Source organism: Pezoporus occidentalis, unplaced genomic scaffold (assembly GCF_034315485.1).
Source record: "Pezoporus occidentalis ecotype Australia unplaced genomic scaffold, CSIRO_AGI_Poc_V1 ctg98, whole genome shotgun sequence".
NCBI lineage: Eukaryota > Metazoa > Chordata > Aves > Psittaciformes > Psittacidae > Pezoporus > Pezoporus occidentalis.
In genome coordinates, this window is record NW_026916347.1 from 1,269,353 (window position 1) to 1,291,955 (window position 22,603).

Consider the following 22,603-nt stretch of genomic DNA (forward strand, 5'->3'; position numbering starts at 1 on the left):
AAACTATATTTTGGTTTCATTTACTGGAAAGAATCTGCACTAGATAGGATCAAATCCCAAGGGCTACAGTCAGCTAAGACAAAGTAACCCTCTCAGAAGCAAAGTTCTGCAAGTGTCATCTGAATTTTAATGACAATGAGGCTGATTTTGTTTCTATCTCAGACACCATCAAAGTAGAATAACAAAGGTCAGAATGACCGCTCAGGGCTGGGGAACCAGGAGGTGCACTTTCTGTAGTGAGAACTTTATGGCCTTTGATACTAATCCTTCCCAAAGCTCACTTAAAAAAAAAAAAAAAGAGATCATCTCTGAAAAGCACTAACAGGTAAAACTGCTTCACATATATAAATGGTAGAGGATAGCTTGCAAAAATGCTTGCACTACAATAAGCAGACTTAAATTCTCTTCCCACTGCTGTTAGGGAGCTCAGGTTTCCTCCTTGTGAAATTCACATTTCTTGATACTGCAGATGCTCTGTTTTCATTTCAAATGCATCTGTGTTCACCTTTCTTTCCTTTCAGTGAAAAGCATGTTAACATCTTCCCTGCAGTCAGACATGTGAGAAGGCTTCTACTTGTGCTTCCACAAATCAAAAGCAGCTGCCACATGGCTTGGCATGGCAGAAGTGAAAACTCTTTTAACTAAAGAGCAGAAAGGGGAAAGGAGGATGGAGCAAGTAATAAGCAATATAACCTGCACTACAGCTGAGGAAGAGAAAAACAAAACCAATCCTCCTCTCCCTCTATTTAATTTTTTCTTAAAAGGCAAGACAACTGTTACATTTCTTTGTTGAATCTGAGATGAGAAACAGGTATTCTGACGAGAGACAATTCACAGAAACAGTTAACGGCTCGAAGCATCAAGAAAAAGCAGACCAAAGCACCTGCTTCACATGCTTCTTTATGGGCTAGGAGAGAACTTGTAATGGCAAAGGAGAATGGGGAATTACCTTCCCAGCGGTACCCAACCAAGGAATGTCCTTGTCCCTGTTAAACTTTGCCCACTCTCAAGATAACGGGCTGTAGAAAAAAGACTGTTAACATCCTTCCTGCAACAGCTGTTGCATCTCAGAAATCCTTTGACAGAAGAACCTCAGCTCCCACCACTGTATCTCTTCCAGTTGTCATTTGCCATAATATTACAGTGAGTTTGTAGAATATGCAGAGTTTCTTGATTAAAAGACATTAACATGTCTTTAAAAAAATAAGAGAAAAAAATTTTCCTTTGGGTCAGATTATCACTACATGTACCTAGCTTGAGTTTTTAATGGCATTGTACAAATTTGGTCTCTGTTTTGTTTGTTTGTTTTTTGTTTGTGTCTATTTTTTTTTTAAGGCTACCTTTGTTTTATTTATTGAATAATCACATATATTGCTTTAGACCTGTCCCTTTTCACCCAGGACAGCTTGTGACACCATATGGTTGATAACCTGGAGATAGTCTGAATCTTACCTCTAAAAGCACTTTGCTGTAGTATAACTGAGAGAAACAGAGAAGAATGGTTTATAGAAATGGTTTATTCAGCTTGTAATGAGCTAGAATTCTCATTATCTGTGACACCACTGCTTACAGTTTACATGGAGGACTGATGTCCCCTTATTTTTAAATTGCACTGTAGGTTAAGGCTATCTCACTTAGGAATTGGTTTGGGCCTGGCACCATTCTTCAACTCTCCTTTACATTTAACACAGCATTTTCTGGCAGAGAAGAAAATGCCCAAAGCATAATTAAGAGCTTGGATCAGGTTGCAGTTTGTTTAAATTTGATCAGGTATGCCATGAAAAGCCATGGTGCAAAAGCAAATTATACCCATACAGATCTCCCTGCCCTACACATCAAGTGTTAGTTTTCCGATCAAAATAAGCTTTATGGACAGAGATACCTTTGTTTAGTTTTTTCTTTTGCCTGTCTACAGTGTGTTTGCCATTTGAGTACAGGTATTATGGTAAATCACGAGCTTTCAAAGTACAGCTCAGGTTTTTAGTTTTCTTACAGCCAGAAAAAAAAAAAAAAAAAATCACAGTCTTTTCATTGTGAAAATGCTTCCTGTTGAAATACACAGGCCCCTGAAGCAGCTGGTCAAGTTAGGGCAAGGCACTGGGCTGAAATGCTGATGTGGCAATGATGGAGTATAGTAACAGTAACTTGTCACTGAAGTTCATTACTTTAAGGTTGATGAAAAACAACAAGGACAGTTATAAACCCGTCCACCTTTAAAACTCAAGAGCTCCCAAGCTTTCCCATGAACAAAGCCATTTCAGGGATGTTGACTGCTAGACTCATCAATTCTTAATTTAACAACTTCTGTCTAGCTGTAATAACTAGACCAAACTACAGGACAGGAGACCACTAAGTCAGCTCCTGCTCTATCCCTCTTGATTGTAACCTGGGAAATGGGAAGCCAACAGAAGTCAGGAGACTAATTTTGACTTGAAACGGGGGATATCTCTGGGGAGAACAATGCACAGTCAGTGCTCTTATGAAGAACAGAGTGGGTGCAAGGCCATCATTTTAGGAGAGGGACATATTAAAAAAATAAAACCAAAACCAAACCAACCAAACACATTAGCAGAAGCATAGTTCCTGAATAAAGCAGAGAGAGAAAACAGCGATTATTTCTCTAACCATGACGGACCAGCCAGGAAAGCAGAGCTGGTGCCTCAAATAGCCTACGGTATTACATCTGGTTCTTCAAACTAATCTGACCCCTTTGAGATAGACAAATACTTCCTTGGGGAAGAGTATTGTTACATTTCAAAGTCCTAATGTTAACCACTGACTGTCAATTGAGATAAAACAAGCACCCCAAAGAGTCATAAAACACTAATTTTCCATTAGACAGCAAGAGAGAAACTGATGACAAGAAACAACAACAAAATTAGCTGTTAGCAGAAACCAGATGGAATAGCAAAACTGCTCAAAGAAAACTATTAACTTATTATCAAGAGAAAGAAATAACTGTGTGCAGTAAACACAAAATAGTCCCAATATGGAGACCAATGAACCATCGAGGTCAATATAAGGGAGCTTAAACTAGTTAATTTTGAGATTGCTTCCTGTTACACCAGGGTTAAGTTGTGAACTTGACATTACATTAAAAAAAAAAAGCCAAGATCCCAAAGAAGAGAAACGCAAAACCCCATGCTGATGGCTGCCCAGCCACCAAACAGGAAGGGCAGAAACCAGGCCCTGCAAGAACATTTTAAAGACATTTCTTCCTCTTCCCAGCACTCCCCTGATACCTCTGTGCCACCTTCTCTTTTGAACTATGAATTTCTACCACTGAAGGGCTTCATATTCACTTCTATTACAAAAGATAAACCAAAACCCAACAAAATCCCCCAAACAACAAAAACCTCATGCATTTCCACAGTACACTCTAGAACCTAGTATAACCTTTGTCCAGAAATATATACCAATTCAAGTCACCAATTTGCCGCTGAGGTACTACTGGATCTAGTACTCAAAATCCAAACTTTTCACCACTTTTTAAACAACTACAATTCCATTTTGTCAACCTCTGATACACTAAAAAATGTGACTCAAGTTCCAAAATCATGAAATTAGTTAAAAATTCATAAAACAAGAGCACACATCACTGAGGCTGAGTACATCAAAATACACATGATAAAAATAAGTCAGCAACACTGCCTAGTAACTGCAAGAGACAGGAAGAACATCTTAAAAATATATGTTTCAACCATTAGTTAAAAAAAATAAGTACAATTAAAAAAACAAAAGGAACCTTTATCTTCATAACCTTTCTTTCAGTTACATGCAGGACAGACACATGGCTATGGTGCTTCCATGCTCAATCTAGAGATCACAAGGTTACGATTTGTTTTAACATAATCATAAAATTTCAGTACTGTTTAGATTTTGCTTTTGAAAGTGCTACATCTCAGGAAGAACGAACAACATGCTTTTTTTTTGGCTGTGATTTGGGCATTTTTGGTTAGTTTTTTTTCTTTGCTAGGACTGAAACTCAGGGTGGTGTTTTTGACTGGTTTGGCTTTTGTGGTTTTGTCTTTTTTCCCCTACCAAATGAGGCTGCTCTTCACAGGCACAAGGCACCTAGCAAATAGGTTGAAGTCATTCTGTCCTTTGTCAAAGTCAAAATGGAGAAACAAGGGATGAGACAAGGGAGGGCAGAATAATCTGTGTAGTCTTTCAGCCCTGAACTGCTTACCTGAAGAAATTAAAAAAATTGCCCTCTTGCAATGCTCTTCTACGTTACCTCACCTTACGTGACACAATAAGCTCTTTGGAGCACATCCTATGCCTTTAGGCACTTCTGGACAGCTTTACAGTACCCTTCTGGTGTCTGCAGATAACAACAAAATGAAAGAACTTGGAAGAAACAGCATCTGTGGATATGCTCAGTCCAGACGTATGAGGAAGGGCTTGAGTTGGGCCCTTCCGATTTCCTCATGGCTAGCTTCATAAAGAAAGCACATGAATTTAATTAATTCAAGTACCTGAAAACTTCTACGATTCTATGAAAAATTATCTGCAATCAAGAAGGAGTCAAAGTTCAGTGCAAGGGCACTGTAACTCATTTCAAGAAGGGCAACTCTCAATGAAGACTTTGCAGAGCCTGTACAGCTGTACTTGGAGAGACAACTGCTACCTCCTTCAAAGTCATTGTGCAAGCTAAATCACTTCAGTGAGCGTAAAAGTTGACCTGAACCTCACAGGATTTGCTCCTAAGAGAGCTAGAGAAACTTTACACACAGTCTTTAGAGACCTGTTTCAGCCAACCTGACTCATTAAAGGCTAGTTTCTGAGATGACTGGCAAAGGCATTCATTGCTTGGCTATTTTGAGTCATCTCAGTTTAAGCACTGGAAGGTTTCCACAGACCTGTAACAGCCACCAAAGAAAATACATTTAGAAGCAGTAGTCACTTGATGAAATTGAAGTCAACATAATAAAGTAGCATCAAGGAAGTCCCCAATCATTGTCTGTTGTGTTTCATCCATGTATAGCAGACAGGTGAGAAAAGGATATTGCTAACAAAGAAGCATATGGATTCCAAGACACATTTCAAAAGAGTATTTTCAGCAAATGCAACCGTAAGACAGAAACACACAGCTTAGCAACAAGTAGAAAGAATCTGTAAGTGAAAACAACATATCCAGAAGTGATGTTAAACAAAAATTAAACCCTGATGTCAAAAACACATCAAGAAGAGACATGAAAAGGAGAGCAAGCTACAAAAAGAAGACATCAAAAAAGAGAGGAGGTGGGAAGAACAGCATCATCTGAAATTCTCTCTGTTCTTTATAGATTTATGACTGTTAAAGATCCAGATATAAAAGGTGGTGTGGTGGTTTTTTTTGAGTCTTTTCTCAGCAACTCAGTAAAAGTAACCTAGCAAAGTTTAGCTCTGCTTGTGTACCACACAAAGTATTATTAACAAATACAGAAGGTATGGCTTGGTAGTTTTAACACCTGTGGCTGTGCTACATAGGACAGAGACACAATGCTTTATCATATTATTCTTACAAAAGCTTTAGCAATTTGCATCACCTTCAAAAAAGTTACTACCATACACCCTTATTGAAAGCCATGGGGTCACCATTATGTCTTGAAAGAAGAAAAGCATGGCCAGACAGCAGTACAGTTAATTTTCATGAAGAGATGACAAACTGTGCTAATGAGAGTCTGCAATGCCAGACAGGACCAGGCTGCCTTTAACAGGTGCAGTTAAAATCCACGGACACCACTCAGAAATCAACACATGAAAGCTCTGAGAATTACCGTAATCACATATGATTTTTTTAACAAGAAGCTTAAAAGATAACAAAATGGGCAAGCCTGGAGACAAGCCCTTTCTCTGCATTTTCAGGTACTCCTAATATCTCTGCTGAAAGAAAATTTAGGCCTCAGAAGAGAACAGCCCAACACCAGTTCTAGTGAAGGAAGTGATCAAGGATACATCACTGATTTTTGGGTCACAGAATCATAGAATGTCTAGGGTTTGAAAGGACCTTAAGAACATCTAGTTCATGGTTTCATCATTGGTTTTGCACACTCCTTGGGCAAGTCACTTCAATTTATAACTCAGTTCCTCAGGGGTAAAACTGAGGAAGCAAAACTGTTTCTTGCCATATGAGCTCACTTTTTCAGGCTAGAAGTTTTGAGAGACCAAAGGTGTCCTCTTTCTACATATATACAACACCTAATACCTAGTTAAACAGGACATAACACAAGGACTCTTCAGTCCCACTGGTGCACAATGACACCAAAAAATAATGCTTGAAGAATGAAAGTACCTGTTCTCAAAAGTGACTTTAAGTGAAGCCTTGCAAGACTCTGCAGCTCAAAGGGAGTTTGAAAAAAAAATAATTACTGAATATAAAGAAGTTTTTAATAACTGCCACTCTGGCTGTGCTCATTTTCCTCTGAATTCTTCCATCTTCAGTACGGGAGAATAAACAAAACTTCAACACACTGATTACTGAAACTCATCTTTGAACCAGTTCTGAGAAAGGCCAGTAGTCCAGGAAAAACAACCAAATAAAAAGTCCAAAGGAAAAGAGTCAAGATTTTTTCCAAAGGAAGTTCAGATACATGAAGTTACCAAAAATTTAGCCCAGTTACATTAGTTTAACAAGCTCTGGGAGATTTCTATTCTCTTTTCTGAAGGCAAGTGAACTAAGTTTAAAATATTTGTCAGTCATATAATTTTAGCTTTAAATGAATACTTGATTGTTATATCTATCTGCAAATGGATGTTTGGTCAAGTAATCTTAAATTTTATTACGTTCTAAAAGTAGCTTGGTCACAAACCTAAGGATTGATGGAATATAGTTCAACTGATCAACAGGAAGCACCACCTCTTTAGTAACAGGGGCCTGGAAGGTGAGTAGTGCCACGCAGTTTCTAGCAAAGGTGCCAGGAAATACTCAGGAAACTGCAGAGCAACAAGGCCAACCCTTACACCGGGCAAGTTTAGTGAATCATTCACTAGCAGCCTAGTGACCAGACTTCACATATTGCAGCTTTTGTAAAGGAAAGGTATTTCACAAATTAAATAGTTTGGGATTTTTTTTTTTTTCTCTTTTCCCTTGAAAGCATCAATAAGCTCATAAACTCTAAGATATTTTGGGATGGGATTTTCTTAAATTCTTTCTGTAAACCAGGTAGTGTGGGCTGACTAGTGCTGTGTTTTCTAAGCTATCATAGACAGAAGGAAAGGTTAGCACATGGTAAATATCTGACTAAAGGTTAGGAAATGTTTTTGTGTTTGGTTGATTTTTTTTGTTGGTTTTGTTTTGTTTTTTAATAACAACAGTTTTCACAGCAGAAGGAAGTCACCAGTGGAGCTTCACAGGGAGAGAGTTAATACAAAACAGCCTGAAAAGCAAGGCTAATAATGTGATGTCAGTGTTTACTTTCTGTACAGCTTCCTTTCATTAGCCAAGACAAGGTGTACAACCACCAAACCGTACCAGCTAGTAAAATAGCAGATGACATGCAGGCGGGATAAATGGCAAGTGACAATCTGACCTTTACATATACGAGGCTGGAGTCCAGGTACTAAGAAATACAATCACAGAATCCCACAGTGGTTTGGTTTGGAAGGGACCTTGAAGGTAAACTAATTCCACCCCCCTTGCAAAGTGCAAGGAGACCTTCCACTAGACAAGGTTGCTCAAAGCCCCATCCAACCTGGCCTTGAACACTTCCAGGGATGGGGCATCCACAACTTCTCTGGGCAACCTGTGCCAGTGCCTCATCAACCTCATAGTAAGAATTTTTTTCCTAATGTCTAATCCAAACCTCCCATCTGTCAGCTTAAAGCCATTACCTCATGTCCTATCTCTACATGCCCTTGTTAAAAGTTCCTCTCCAGATTTCTTGTGCAATCTTCAGGTTATAAAAGTAATTTTACAGAAACAGCAGCTCAGTGCTTGACACTGGAATAAAACCCCCTAAGAGTTTGTAAGTATTAGAGAACAAAGCAGAAAATCACTATCTTCTACAAACACAGAAATCCCATTTTAAATACTGAGTGCAGTTCTCATCCCACAGAAATCAAACAAGAGTTACTAAGACTGAAAAGGATACAAAAAGGGTAATGGGGTAACTGAATATATGAATGATTTCCATGCAAGAAATGACTAAATAGACTGGGACTCTTAACATGGAAAAGAGATCACAGAATCACGAAGGTCACATTAAAAATAACTAGGAAGCAATCTTCCATCTCTCCACTAAAAGAAACATAGAACATCCAATGAAATGCTCATTTCAGAACAAAAGACACTGGGTTTTGCACAATCCATAGTTAACGGTGGGAATCTTTGCCTCATGTGGTTTTAGGTGCTCGAAGTTTTATTTGGATTCAGAAAAAGCTATTTAAGAGATTAGTGGAACAGGAATCTACGGAGAAATATCAAATATAAACACAAAAGAGTCCTTGAGCTATAAATCAGCGAGGGCTGGGAGAGCTTTCTGGGGAGGCATCATCATATGGCTGATGATATGCCTGGTTTTAAACTATTACATAATTACATGCCTGGTTTTGCACTAGTCCCTCAGCATCTCCAATTGCACAATACCACATAAGTGCTTTGGTCCAGCCTGGTAGAGCAGTTCTTATCTTTTCAGTTCTAGCTATGATCTTGACTTTGTTGACAACACTAGCATTCCTGTTCCCATGAGCATAAGGAACTGTTTGGGTCTTTGAGTGAGTTCTCTGGAATAACCATCATTCACAAGATATGCATTTAGTGCTCAAGGGTACCAGAAAACATTATTTCATACTCCTGTATAGGAGACAATTCTCTCCAGAAATTGAATTCAGACCTTAGCAAAAAATAAACAAATCAGAAAAATGGTAATGCATGACAGGAAGGGAGCAGGGAGTGCACCAGCGCCTCAAATACCTGTACTGCAGGGACGCAGAGAGATGAAAGAGGACTGTGCTCCCCTCTGCAAGATGAGAAATCAGAAACAGCTCCTCAAATCCCAGACTACAATAGTTGCTGTCAGTTCCTTCCTGACTTCCATTTTCAAGCTGCCAGCCTTCACTAGCTTCACACAAACTCCTCCAGAAACACAGGAAGGCACAATGGCTAAAGCAGAGTTTAACACATCAGTGGTCCAACTCGGAGAGGTCTAACTGGCCTGTCCATATTAAAGATTTTGTATCTAAGCCCAAGGTTATAAACATCTATACACCAACATTTATGAACTGTGTTGAAACGTCTTTGTTAGCATTAGGCTTGAATGTTGTGTATGTCCACAATCATCTCATTTCCATATTGTTCTCTAAACATCGCTGAAAAGCAAGTACACAACTGGGGAGCTCCAAAGCATAACTGCAATGACATGCTACCATTTACTGTACATAAAACCTTGCAAAACATCTAACCACTACTTCACCTCCAATCGGTTCATCTGCTGTTACTTTAATATGAATGCGTAAATAAAGCAGACCAAACTAGAGCTGTACAGCTATACATCATGGCTTAATCCACAGGCAGTTAAATACCACACAGCTGGTTGTTCACTCTACCCCCGTAGTGGGATGAGATAAAGATTTGGGGAGCAGGGGGAGGGTTGAGATAAAGACAGTTTAATAGGACAGAAAAAGGAAAATAACTATAAAAGAATAAGAATATACAAAACAGGAGATACACGATGCAATTGCTCACCACCCGCTGATGAATGCCCAGCCTATTCCGAAGCAGTAGCCCGTGGCCAGCTTTCTCCCCAGTTTATATACTCTCATGATGTCATATAGTATGGAATATGCCTTTGGCCATTTGAGGTCAGCTGTCTCAGCTGTGTCTCCTCCAGCTCCCTGAGCCCCCCAGCCTGTGCGCTGGTGGGGTGGTGTAAGAAGCTGAATAGTGTTTCACTTAGTGTAAATAGTGGTTATCAACAACTAAAACATCAGTGTGTTACCAACATTTTTCTCAACCTAAATCCAAAACACAGCACTGTACCAGCTATTGGGAAAAAATTAACTCTATTCCAGCCAAAACCACAACACCAAGATAGCACATCACTGAGCCCTGTGCCTAAGGCTTGCTCAGAGAGATGCCTCAGGTGTGTGGGTTGTCACATCTCCACACTAACGTCATAGAATCATAGAATAGTTAGGGTTGGAAAGGACCTTTAGATCACCTAGTTCCAACCCCCCTGCCGTGGGCAGGGACACCTCACACTAAACCATCTCACCCAAGGCTTCGTCCAACCCCGCCTTGAACACTGCCAGGGATAGAACATTCACAACTTCCCTGGGCAACCCATTCCAGTGCCTCACCACCCTAACAGGAAAGAATTTCCTCCTTATATCCAATCTAAACTTCCCCTGTTTAAGTTTTAACCCATTACCCCTTGTCCTATCACTACAGTCCCTAATGAAGAGTCCCTCCCCAGCATCCTTATAGGCCCCCTTCAGATACTGGAAGGCTGCAATGAGGTCTCCACGCATCCTTCTCTTCTCCAGGCTGAACAGCCCCAACTTTCTCAGCCTATCTTCATACGGGAGGTGCTCCAGTCCCCTGGTCATCCTCGTGGCCCTCCTCTGGATGTATTCCAACAGTTCCATGTCCTTTTTATGTTGAGGACACCAGAACTGCACACAATACTCCAAAGTGAGGTCTCATGAGAGCAGAGTAGAGGGGCTGGATCACCTCCTTCAACCTGCTGGTCACACTCCTTTTGATGCAGACCAGGATATGGTTGGCTTTCTGGGCTGCGAGCGCACACTGAAGCCGGCTCATGTTCATTTTCTCATCAACCAACACCCCCAAGTCCTTCTCCGCAGGGCTGCTCTGAATCTCTTCTCTGCCCAACCTGTAGCTGTGCCTGGGATTGCTCCATCCCAGGTGTAGGACCTTGCACTTGTCATGGTTAAACTTCATGAGGTTGGCATCAGCCCACCTCACAAGTGTGTCAAGGTCCCTCTGGATGGCATTCCTTCCCTTCAGCATATCAACCAAATCACACAACTTGGTGTCATCAGCAAACTTGCTGAGGGTGCGCTCAATCCCACTGCCCATGTCACCGACAGATGTTGAACAAGACCGGTCCCAACACCGATCCCTGAGGGACACCACTCGTTACTGGTCTCCAGCCGGACATTGAGCCATTGACCACAACTCTTTGTGTGTGGCCATCCAGCCTGTTCCTTACCCACTGAGTGGTTCACCTATCAAATTTATGTCTCTCCAATTTGGAGACAAGGATGTCGTGTGGGACAGTGTCAAATGCTTTACACAAGTCCAGGTAGATAACGTCAACTGCTCTACCCCTTTCCATCAGTTCCATAGCCCCATCATAGAAGGCCACCAGATTGGTCAGGTAGGATTTGCCCTTAGTGAAGCCATGCTGGCTGTTACCAAGCACTTTGTTGTTTTTCATGTGCCTTACCATGCTGTCCAGGAGAATCTTCTCCAAGATTTTGCCAGACACAGAGGTGAGGTCTGTAGTTCTCTGGTCATCCATTTTCCCCTCCTTGAAAACATCACACAGCTGTTGGATTGGACTTCTCTGTGCTGGTAGTCAAGTCCTGACTTGACCTACAGTCAATCCTGGGGACCCAAATGGTTGCCCAATATTATCCCTCCATCTCCACCAAAGCATACACAGGGTCACATCCCAACTGCAAGCTTTGTACTACTGCCTGCTCTTAAGTCATTCCCAGGAAGGAGGAAAGGATGGACAGCACAGCTTCAGTCATTTCTGCTCAGGTATCAGCTTATCCTGTGCCTTTTGATCAATGAGACACAGAGGTCCAGGGAGGTGTGGTTGGGAGGAAACAGTCCCTCCTCTTACTGAGCCTCACTTGTCACCAGTGGCCAAGACATGCCCATGATAAAGCGACCAAATTTATCATGGTGTTGAGGCTGAAGCACAGGGAGATGACGGTATCCCCTTTGCCTTCTTCGACCAGACTGAAGTGCAGAGATTTCCAGCCTGTTCCTTAAGGAAGTGTAGAGTATCCTAGAGTTTCTCCCCCAGCCACCTCCACAGGAGGAAGCCATACACAGTCCCTCCCCACTGCTGCCAATGGAGGGATGCAGAGGGCCACCCTTCTCTGGGGGAAGAGGCAGCAGCAAAGACATAAAGCAGCTAGCTGGCACACTGAGAAAATACTACATGGCCTAGGGCAGGCAACAAAACTGACATGAATGTATGGTAATATATGCTCCAAATACATTTTACATCATTTGTCATTATGAGCAATTTGATTACAGCCGAACCATGGCACCAGAATAGTGCCCACCATTCAGCTTTAAGGGACACAAACTGGTGGCAGAAGGCCATGAATTGAAAATATCTTCCTTTTGCACTACTGAAAAAATTATTTTCAACCTAAATCTATTCTTCAGTTGTTTTTTTTTTGTTTTAAATAAAGCCCCCACAGACCCAAACTAGATCTGTTCTCACCACAGACTTACCTTTAAAACTCCTTGTCAGATGAGAAATAAAAACCTCCGAAGTTTCAACACTACTTGATAGATCCTACAGAGGCCACCATGCTTGTTCTTCCCTGGTTGTTACTACTTTTGCCAAGGACATTACAGCTGCAACCATTTATTTAAATATTGTTACAATACAATGTTGCCTTTATATCACAGAAGTAGTTAATAACTCCTCTTCTATTCACTTCTTTAATACCAACCCAAGCGTACTCTTTGTTCCAGTTTGTGTCATTTCTTGCTGCTGCTAAACACTGAATATTCTAACTGTATTTCTGAATCTGCCATTAGGAACCTTTATATTCCATTACAAAGAGACACTGAGACAGGAAATAAAACTGGAAAGGAGTTTTATCAAATAAGTCTCAGTTCTGCTCCCTGCCACAGTTTGAACACAGAGTATGTTTCCTGTTCTGGTTCGATTCCAGCTCTTCACAGTGATGTGCAGAAAAATAACCAAAAATTGGATTTGTGCTCTTTTCTCCCTTATTTGTTAGTTGTTTGGGTTGTTTGTTTTGGTTTTTTTTTGTTCAGCGCAAATTCTCACCTTCCTGAATAATGCCTGAAGTGTTCCATTCAGTCAAAATATTTTCCTCGCTCTTAGCTGATGGAGTAAATTACGTATTCCCAGACATGTGAAAGTTTCTTATTCTTTAACAACAAGTCTGAATTACAAAAAAAATAAAAATGTGAACACCAGAATAAAACTCCTCTCCCCAAGAGTGAGATTTTATTATCTACAGCGTCATATTCCATTCAGGTCCCTCATGATTCAGCTGCGTGAGAATTATGAGGAATTTTTGAAGCACAGGCATAAGCCAGAGCACTCTCAGATGGCGTGTCAAATATGACACTCTTATCTGGGCCTAACCTGGTTTAGGCTGGAGGTAAACATGCTGGATTTCTCTCTGTGCCAACGAGGCTATAATTGCTGTTTTGTGCCACAGTAATAGTATTAAATCTGATTTGATTATTTAAAGCAAACAAACAAACAAAACAAAAACCCAAACAAAACCAAAACCAGTGGAGTGGGTAGCTGGTGGGCTGAGTACAGACAAAATCTGAATGTGGATAGCTGAGAAAGAACAACACAAAGATGTTTTTGCATAACTTCATTTTAAACTATCAACACGTCTGCCCAGTACATTTAAAATGCAAGTACAGATACAACTATTCCTTCCCTACACGCTGATGACTCGACAACACAACTCTGGCCTCCAGGTGTGAGTAAAGCAGTAAAATACACTTTAGTGTTTTTTTTTTTTAAATCTTTAAGAGTTTAAATCACACAATCCATCTCTCAGTTCCACTGACTTCAACCAAATAACTCAATGCATGGGACCTAACAAGTCTAACAAAATCACATAAAGAATCCTCCTAGTGAGCTTCCATGAAACAGCAAGCTTATGCATTGAAAGGTCACACAATCTGTTGTAAAAGAGTATAAGACAGCCACCTCTCTATCTCATGACAAATACTGAAGCATCTCTAAAAGTCAAGTAGCAGATCAATTCTTGCTGGATGTACAGCATATAAATGTCAAGAACTTTAACATGTGAAATCAAAAGGAGCTTTTAAAGTTATCTAGGTTATTTAATTTTTAAATTATTTAGGACTCCCAGAGGTAATGATGTGCTCCCCCTCCCCCAAAGCCACAGGCTGATAGTGTGTGTAACAAAATATTGTCACTCCCAAATGGTTAACAACAGAAAAAACAAAAGGTACTAAATATCATCTCTCCTGTACATGCAAATTTTATTTAGATGATCAAGTCATCTTGTAAGACAACATACTGACAGGCAGTGTACATTTAAGCTTCACCAAAAGCACATGATCATTAATCTCCTCCTGGGGGATTTCACGTAAAGCTGACAATTTCTGCTTCCACCAGTAATGCTTATTTACTAAACCCCAGATTGGGCTTCAAGCTATCGTTTTGAAAAGAAAACAACTTGTCTGTACTGCAAAGCACCATTTCATCCTAGTTGTGTAGCAGGGACTCCTGATTTTTTCACCTTCAAGTTGGGTGTTTTAGCAGCCCACCTAAATAAATAAATAAATAAAATCCTCCCCAAACTGAAACAAGCCGCCCAAACAGGGCAGGCAGGCAAGCGGGACACACACAGGCACCAGAGCAGTTAGCAGCCAGAAGCAGCATACATACTTCAAACACACAAAGCAAGCAACATTTCAACATTCTTGCCAAATGAGATTATGTGCTTGTATACCTCCCTCTCTCACACATGCACAAACCCACACATTACACAGCAAACAATACTCGCAAAACAAAACAAAGACCCTTTGTTAATATTCCATGAGGTTTTGCAATATCTCCCTCTTTGTTTAAAACTGAAGTAATAGTGTTGCTCGAGCCTGATGATTTAAATATACAAAGCCTGTATAGAGAAGAAATACAGATTCCTTTTAGAGCAACTAATAACATTGGAAAATACAGACGAGCTTTTGAGAACAGAAGCTCCAATTTACAAGCATCTTTATTCAGAAAATTAAAAGAAAAAAAGAAAAAAAAGTGGTAAATACTGCAGCCATTCAAATGCAGGCACTCTGAAAGGACACAATTGGAGCGTAAGGCTTATCACAGCCAGATGTGTTTTAACAGAATCTCTTATGGTTACCTCCCACCAACAAAAGTGCTAATACCAATACAATCTTTAAAAAAAACCTTAATAAAAACAATCACCTAAAATTTCCAAAACCCAGCAAGCTCTCTGCTTTTAATCCCCAGCACCTTCAGAAGAGTGTTAGTGTGAATGAAGGAAAGGTGTTTTTTTCTCTTAAAAAAAAAAAAACAACAACCAAAAAACCCAGCCCAAAACAACAAAGCAGCTTCACAGTTACAACTGAACAAAGTATCACACTGAAAAGGATCATTCACATAGCATTCTATGTGAAGCACTCTAATGAGGAGACTCTACAGCAGCCTCTCTAGACAGGCTGCCCTGATGTACATACTCATTTTGCAGGGTTTACAGTACCCCTACAATGAACTGTAAAGCTAAGACAGTTTCCTGACAAGACGTTCTCCTACCTGAAGCTTCATTTTCCAGCACGAATGCATGTGTGTATCCTCAGTGTAGCTTCCCCTGGTTGCATGACTCCTGTTATCCAGACTAAAGAGACGGAGCTGTGTAAGCAGAGCTGCTGACTGCCCTACATTTGCCTGCAGATGAAGAGAAAGAGTTGGTGCTGTACTTGCCTGGGCTTGTTTAAGCCCCCTAAATATAATACTAATGTAGCTCAAACTAGACTATTTCCTCCAGCTGATTCCAGTGAAAGGATCTTGTGATGAATAATGCATGAGAGCTTCTATGAACATGCTCTATTCCTTGCAGCAGCTGATGTCCACTTCTCCCCCCCCCCCCTTCCCAAAAGCAATCCCTAGCAATTTTTGTGCTATGAAGCATAAGAATTCTCCCAATGTCAAAAAAGCAAGCAGGATGCTCCTCCCAGATGCGTTTTCTTTCCTCTATTCATTAGTCAAGCCAATAGATCTGGTGATTTTCTTCCTTTTTTTTTAAAAAAGAAGATAAAACTCCATGCAGCTGGAAATCAAAGAAAGCATGATCAGCACAGAGCCGTATCTCTGGAGTACACAATACTAGTAAATTCAGTTGCTTAGTAATTATTTTTCTTATTCTTAAGAGCTGGGATGCAACAGAAGCTGCATAAAGATGAACACCAAAGAGAGAGAAAGAATGTGACAGTCCGGAAAACAATACAGCACAAAGAAGGTAGGAAAAAAAAACAACCCTGCGTGCTGTAGCTGGCAAGTTCAGTTGATTGTTTTCAGAGAAGAGAGAGTGCTTAGGAGAACGTAGTGGGTGGAAGAATATGGGAGATAATTCACATGCTTCTTGAACAATAAATTCCATTGTGTCAGTACAACTTTGTAAGCTAACTACAAAAATCACTTCCTTTCAGATATTCTTCCACAGAGCGAACATAGGACTAACTTGCAATTACTTTATTTGCAAGTGCAATTACTGCAATAGGCAAATGTCAATACATGCCACTTGCAGATTCAGTTTTATTTCTCAGAATTGTTTTCCTTTGATTTCATTGTTAGATACACAATGAATTATTTGGCATCTCTTTACCCAGTTACCTACTACAATCCAAGTGACATAGCTGTCCAAACACAACTGAAAAAGCTCTCACAAGCTGTTAGCTTCCTGTAAAAGAAACGTGGCTTTAATGTACTGTGTGTGCAACTTCCTAAATCCTGAACACGACTCTTCAGTTTGGGCATAACTCTGTAGACATCTTTGGGGCTGCATTTCTCAGGTCGCATCAAAATTCAGAGACAGTCCCTGCTGTCTACCCCTGCCTTGGGTGACTTACGCAGAAAATAAGAGATAAAATGCGACGACAACTGAAAGACCCCTAAAAGAAAGGAATATTCAACGCATTAGAGTCACTTAGTGACCAGTCATGTGCAGCTGTTAACTTTTGAGGGACTCCTCTTTCACCTCTGCTAACATTGATACTCTTCCAACACTAACCTTAGGACTCTCCAGACTACATTATCCAGACAGTTGCATTTATTGTTGGGTTTTCCCTGGAATACCCTAGGAATGCTGTACACACCACAAGGCAGAGGAGATTTCCTTTCCCTTCAACCACACGTTCTCCCAGACCAACTCCATCTTCTCAACTTCTTCAGATAACTGCACCCCATTCAAAATTATGTTTTACCACAACAGTACATGATACAATCCTTGGGCCCAGGACCATCCTGCCCATGCTTTGTATCTCATACTCGCTTTCTCATGCATGGTCAAGAACAACACCCTGAGCTGGATGGACCTTTTGTCTCATCCACCGCTGCTGGTCCCATACCCTGAGCACTCTGCATAACTCACCACTTCTCCCTCCCAGACCAAATATTACTTTTTAAAAAGGAGAAATCCAACACAAAATCAGCTCCACACACACTATCAGATTGATAACAAAGGCTGTGGAAACACTTATCTTACCAATATCCTATGGTTAAGCCTCAAGGAGGCAAACTTTCTTAACAGTTAAAAAATGTGGTCTGAATGTCTTCCTCCAGCTCCTCCATTACAATTTTAAAACTGGGAATCAAGAAGCTTCCAGAGAATTACCAGGGCTGCTTAAGTGAGAGGGCAAGGGCCCTGCACAAGCCCAGCCTTGTACACCATGAGCTGCAAGGTAAGCAATTGGGCTGAACACGACGGATGCAGGAGGACTACATTATAGAGTGATCCTTTTTGTAAAGGAAGCCAGAGGAAGTATACCTTGTTAACGGAAACATGCTCATATGGCATACTCAGACTCTACACTATCAACAAACAGTAGCAGATTAAGTACCTGAAATGAATCATTTGAAGTGCAACACATCTAACAGTTTTGAAACAGGGCATGTTATGTTCATTTCTGTATGACTGAATTTCAGAAACCCCAGCAGACTGTAAATAATAAGCTGCAAGATTAGCCCTATCAATAGCAGGGTTCAAAACTCATCTCAGTATTTTCATACCAGATGAGCTTTGATTAAGCAGCAAAATACTCTTCCCTCCCTGTGTCAGTCCTATGGACTCTCATATGGAACTAGTGTGAACAAGCACTTTACAACCAAAATTTCTGTCTTTGCTCAACCTGGGCAACTGCACTGCCATGAATTCACTCTCTAGCTGTTTTTAATATCTGGAAGACAGAGCTGAATTCTGAGAGTATTTCTTCCCAGAGGCTCTAACTCTGAAGCTAATGGAAATGGTAGGGGGAAATCTTCCAAATACACATTGTAAGGCTTTACATGCAGGGAAGTATGTATTTAGGCTCAGTTAAGAATTTCACATAGCCCATTGGATATTGACCCTTGTCCTCTTAGTACTTCAGGAAGTTAGGCCGAAGGTTGGGAAGGCTGGCTTCTAAATTCAATAGGTGTATTACAGCCAGTAAGAAGAATTACGCAAACACAGTGAGTTGAAGAGAAATCTGGTTTAATGACATTCTGTACCAGTGTTATGCCACTGAACTTTCAGTAGAACTATGTCTGCACACGGCCAACGGGGCTACTCTCATGACACCCATGGGTTATGAGTAAGTTTCTGGGAGAAACAAACCAGAAGACAAACAGATTAGTGTGAGAGTAATTAAACAGCTTTTATTATTTCAGACAGCTCTCTCCATTGGGTATTCAATTTAAAACATGAGTGAATTAAAGCATATCCTGCCTTCTAAAAAGGATCCTTCTTAGGGATTTAAATAAAAGAAGTGTTTTCCTAACTTTTTAAAGAATAATGGACTCTATGCTCTGAATCCATCTGTTCACTTAACGTAGCATACAAAGTTTGTGTTTCTTAAAACATCAGCATCTAAAATGATGGGACTTTCTCTAAAAATCTGTCCATTTAGAAAAACACACATACAAACTGGAAACATGGGTATTGAAAGTCTAAAGCCATGTAGCAGAAGTGACATGTGATATTCGATTACTTAATGTAGTTAAGGGTTTCCCCTCCCCCACAATATCAAATATTAGATTAAATAATCAAGTATTGGAATTTAACTAACATGTTAATTGGTTATTATTTATGAAAATGAAAAGAGCAGTTTAAAAATTAAAGGCATTCTGCTGAAGAGCTTTATATTTCACTTAAAACGAACAGCATTTTGTAGCATTGACCTGCACGCCTGAACAATCACGTTGCTACTGCAAAAGAGACACAGAAGTGGTCTCACCACAGCAAGAACTGTGTATAGCAAAATCATCTTTCATTCATGCACACTTACTAGGTGAAACATGAAACAGTCTGCAGCATCAGCTCACAGACACATTGCATCACTACATGCTTATGCTAGGGGACAAGCTGAATCATTTTGGCTAAGTATTTAGCTACTGGCTGGCCAGTTAATTTTACAGTCAAATTTTGTACAGTCTATTTAGTTCCTCCCATTTTTAAATAACTGCAACCTCCTAGGGTAATTCTCTAGAAGACCATCTGCTCTTTTCCTATAAATCCTCCTTTCAGACCTTACACAAATTTCCAAGCTGCCAATCAGAATTTCTTTGATGTCTGGGTGAAAAAAAACCTCCAACTATTCTGAACTGAAACATTCAGTACAAAAAAATTAGTTATCCCTGATCAGTAAAATAACGATAGCAAAGCAGGTCATTTCTCTGCAGCACATCTCACCCAGCAGGTAACTCCCTCAGTCGGATGAGCACTTGTGCTTTGAAAGGAGGATCACCATCCAGGGACAGTTTGTCTCACATTTTTAGCTCATCTTATTCTCTTCCAAGTTTCTGCTTTTCCAAACACTCTTTTCTGTGACCAACTCAGTTGGTACTGCCTGGGAACACCTGGTGGACGCTTCCCAGGTCTAATGCCAAAAAGAAGATGGAGGGAAAGAAGAACCCATTTGTATGGCAAAAGCGTAATGCGGGAAAGATAGGATGAGGAAATGTTAAAATACCAACCAGCGTTTCCTGTCTGTGAAACCGCATCATCATGCTTGTGCAAGCGCCTGCACTGCTCCTGTCAGGCTTCTGAAACGCTGCAGGCTGCACAGATCCAATGTTACACCAGACTTTTTCCAAACAAACAAAGCCGGAGGGAGTTTCAGCAATCAGGAACACACTGAAGAAGCTAACAGACTTTGATCCAGCAGATGTTTCTCCAAGCCTACGTGAATTTCACAGTGAAAAAAGAAGTGAGGATTTTGTATCTATTTTTAATTAAATTAGCACCAGTATCCAAATCTGTACCAACCATTCACAAATACCACAGAACATCCCATGCTTCCATGGAACAGGCAGAAAGACAGTACCTGGGGGTAGGAGCTGACTTTTGACTGCTGCCTGTGCCCAATTCAAATGCTTGTTGCTGCAACAGTAAATTCACAATGCTGCAAAGCAATATAACGATGCTTACCCAAGTACTGTGGGTGTCACTAAAGCACCTACAAACCAAGAGTGGTGTATAATGACATGGTCTGAAGATGTTTTCCAAAAAGCATTAAAAGATCGATTACAGAAAAAAAAAACAACAAACCAAATCCACAAAAAGCACTTCAGACTAGAGAAAAATGGATGATTGAACACGAAATGAAAAGGCCAAGCAACTAAGGACATATTAAGCTTCCTAAACGGTTTTATTTCCCCTCACATCTACAGCTTTGGCTCTTTGTTCCGCTTTTTTCCCTCAGAAAATACAGCTGAGCTCAAAACAGTGGATTGCACACAAGTTCTCCCCAGCAAAACTGCATATGCAGGAACTAGTTAAGACACTTTCACAAACATTTGAGAAATCTAAGAAAAAAAGTAAAAAACAGAACTTTGTTATAAAGAGGAACTGTAGAAGCTTCCTCAGAAGTTCCTCACAAAAAAAAAAACCAAAAACCACAAAACCAACAAAAAACAAAACAAACAACATGAGATTCAAAACTCATGACAGCTAAAACCCACCTAACATTGCACATGAACTCACCAGAAAGAACGCAACAGACATGCAGACATGGTGGTCAGGACTCTGCATTATAAACATCCCCGAAAAATCTAGTTATAAACCAGAACCTCACACACTACACTTACTTCTGGCTTAACGACCAAAATGAAAATCAGTAGAACCATAAAAACAGGTTGATCTTGCCTGCTTTCCTGCACTCTCTAATCCACCAAGACTTGTGTGTGCATCGGCTAGACTTAGTACAGGTAGCCAGGCAGAAGCCAGTCTTAAAGGACTTCCATGTTCTACCTCCTGTGCTCCAGATGGGTACCTCCACATCGCCTTTGGTGACAGACGGCATGTGGGCACCAGAGCCTGATACCAAATTGCTGGTGGTGGACTGCGGGAAGACCTGAGTGGACGTTCTCTAGAAGAGGATATTGTCAAGAGTGCATTTCAGAGGGGTGCAGAGGACAGACACCCAGGTTTTGCTGGATGAGGTATTGGTGAGTAGCACTTTTTAAGTACTTCCTTTAAATGAGTAGCTGTAGCACTAGGGGTAAGGAGAGGTCAAACAGAAGTCTTCAAGGAACTTCAGGGCTCTTGTAATGATTAGCTACCTGCTTCACAGGTGGGCTGAAAACAACCAAGCTGCTAAAATATTTAAACCCAGATATAAAAACTCCTGAAAACAAATATTTGGATCTGGAGATGGTATCTAGTACATTCAATACATATTTCCGATCTCTCCTGGGAGCAATGGGAAGATTCCTGGCAGTTGGGAGACAGAGCTACAGGGCTGGGTAGAGGCTAGAACTGGGGACATTTTTGGGAGATAAGCAACTGCCACCAGTCCCACTGAGTGTCAGACTGGGTGGCCTGGGGTGAGTTCAAAATGCTCATGAGCTAGGAGCACTAGCAGCGCTCTCTACTGTATCTACGTTCAAAAGGAAACGGAGGTTTATAAATGATAAGGGGTAAAACCAGAACAGCACAGCATAGCATGGACACGATACTGCAAGAATGGAAGCTCTGAGGAGGACAACACAGGCCAGCCACACAGGTTGCCTCTCTCCCTAGCTGCACTCATAGGAAAGGCCCAGTTTCCCCACGGAAACTGCAAGCTCCGCTACTCAGTCAGTTCATTCTAGTAATCATTAGAAAGCATGTTTCAAAACAGCATTCTTTATTCAGGCTTCAAACCACAAAGAACAAATCGTGTAAAAGGTGGCCCTAATACCTGGGCACGTTACCCACTCACGAAATTCTCCCCACTAACACTTGCAGAAGAAACATCCCTCACACCACCTGAGCTCATGATGCAATGGAAGAAAGTGCTGTCTTGCTGCAGACATGCTTGCCCCATCTGTTTTTGGGGGTTTGTTTTTTTTGCCAGTCTAGTATCTTCTGTGAACACTTCCCTCGTAGTCTGGTTTAGATCACCAAAACTCCCACCTTTAATTTAGTATGTCTGATATAATGGAGCATTCCCTTTTATTTCTTTTCCCATATGTTTCCATCTAAAAATGGAACAAATGATACCAACAGAAAACATGTTAAATGGTGAAGACCTGACTCCTCATAGATGTGAAGTCAGCCTTGTCAACTGAAAACCAAATGAAGATGTTCCTGCTGGTTCCACAAGATTGGGGCTAAAGCAGTCATTAGTCAATATTTTCAATAATCATGTGGAAATTAATTAAAAAAAAACCAAAACATAGGAGTT

The 22,603-nt window shown here is 40.7% G+C and overlaps 1 protein-coding gene across 8 annotated transcripts in view; it reads right to left on the reverse strand.

The window, feature by feature from the left end:
- The window catches only part of MARCHF8 (membrane associated ring-CH-type finger 8), a 103,000-nt gene that overhangs the window by 43,623 nt on the left and 36,774 nt on the right, over positions 1-22,603 (reverse strand). For 4 of the 8 annotated variants that reach the window (XM_062606684.1, XM_062606683.1, XM_062606685.1 and 1 more), the window contains one exon: positions 15,495-15,626. The exons of the other annotated variants lie outside the window; for them this stretch is intronic. In XM_062606684.1, coding sequence (XP_062462668.1) covers positions 15,495-15,626 — 132 coding nt within the window. The remainder of the gene's footprint in view (positions 1-15,494; positions 15,627-22,603) is intronic. 8 annotated transcript variants of the gene reach the window in all.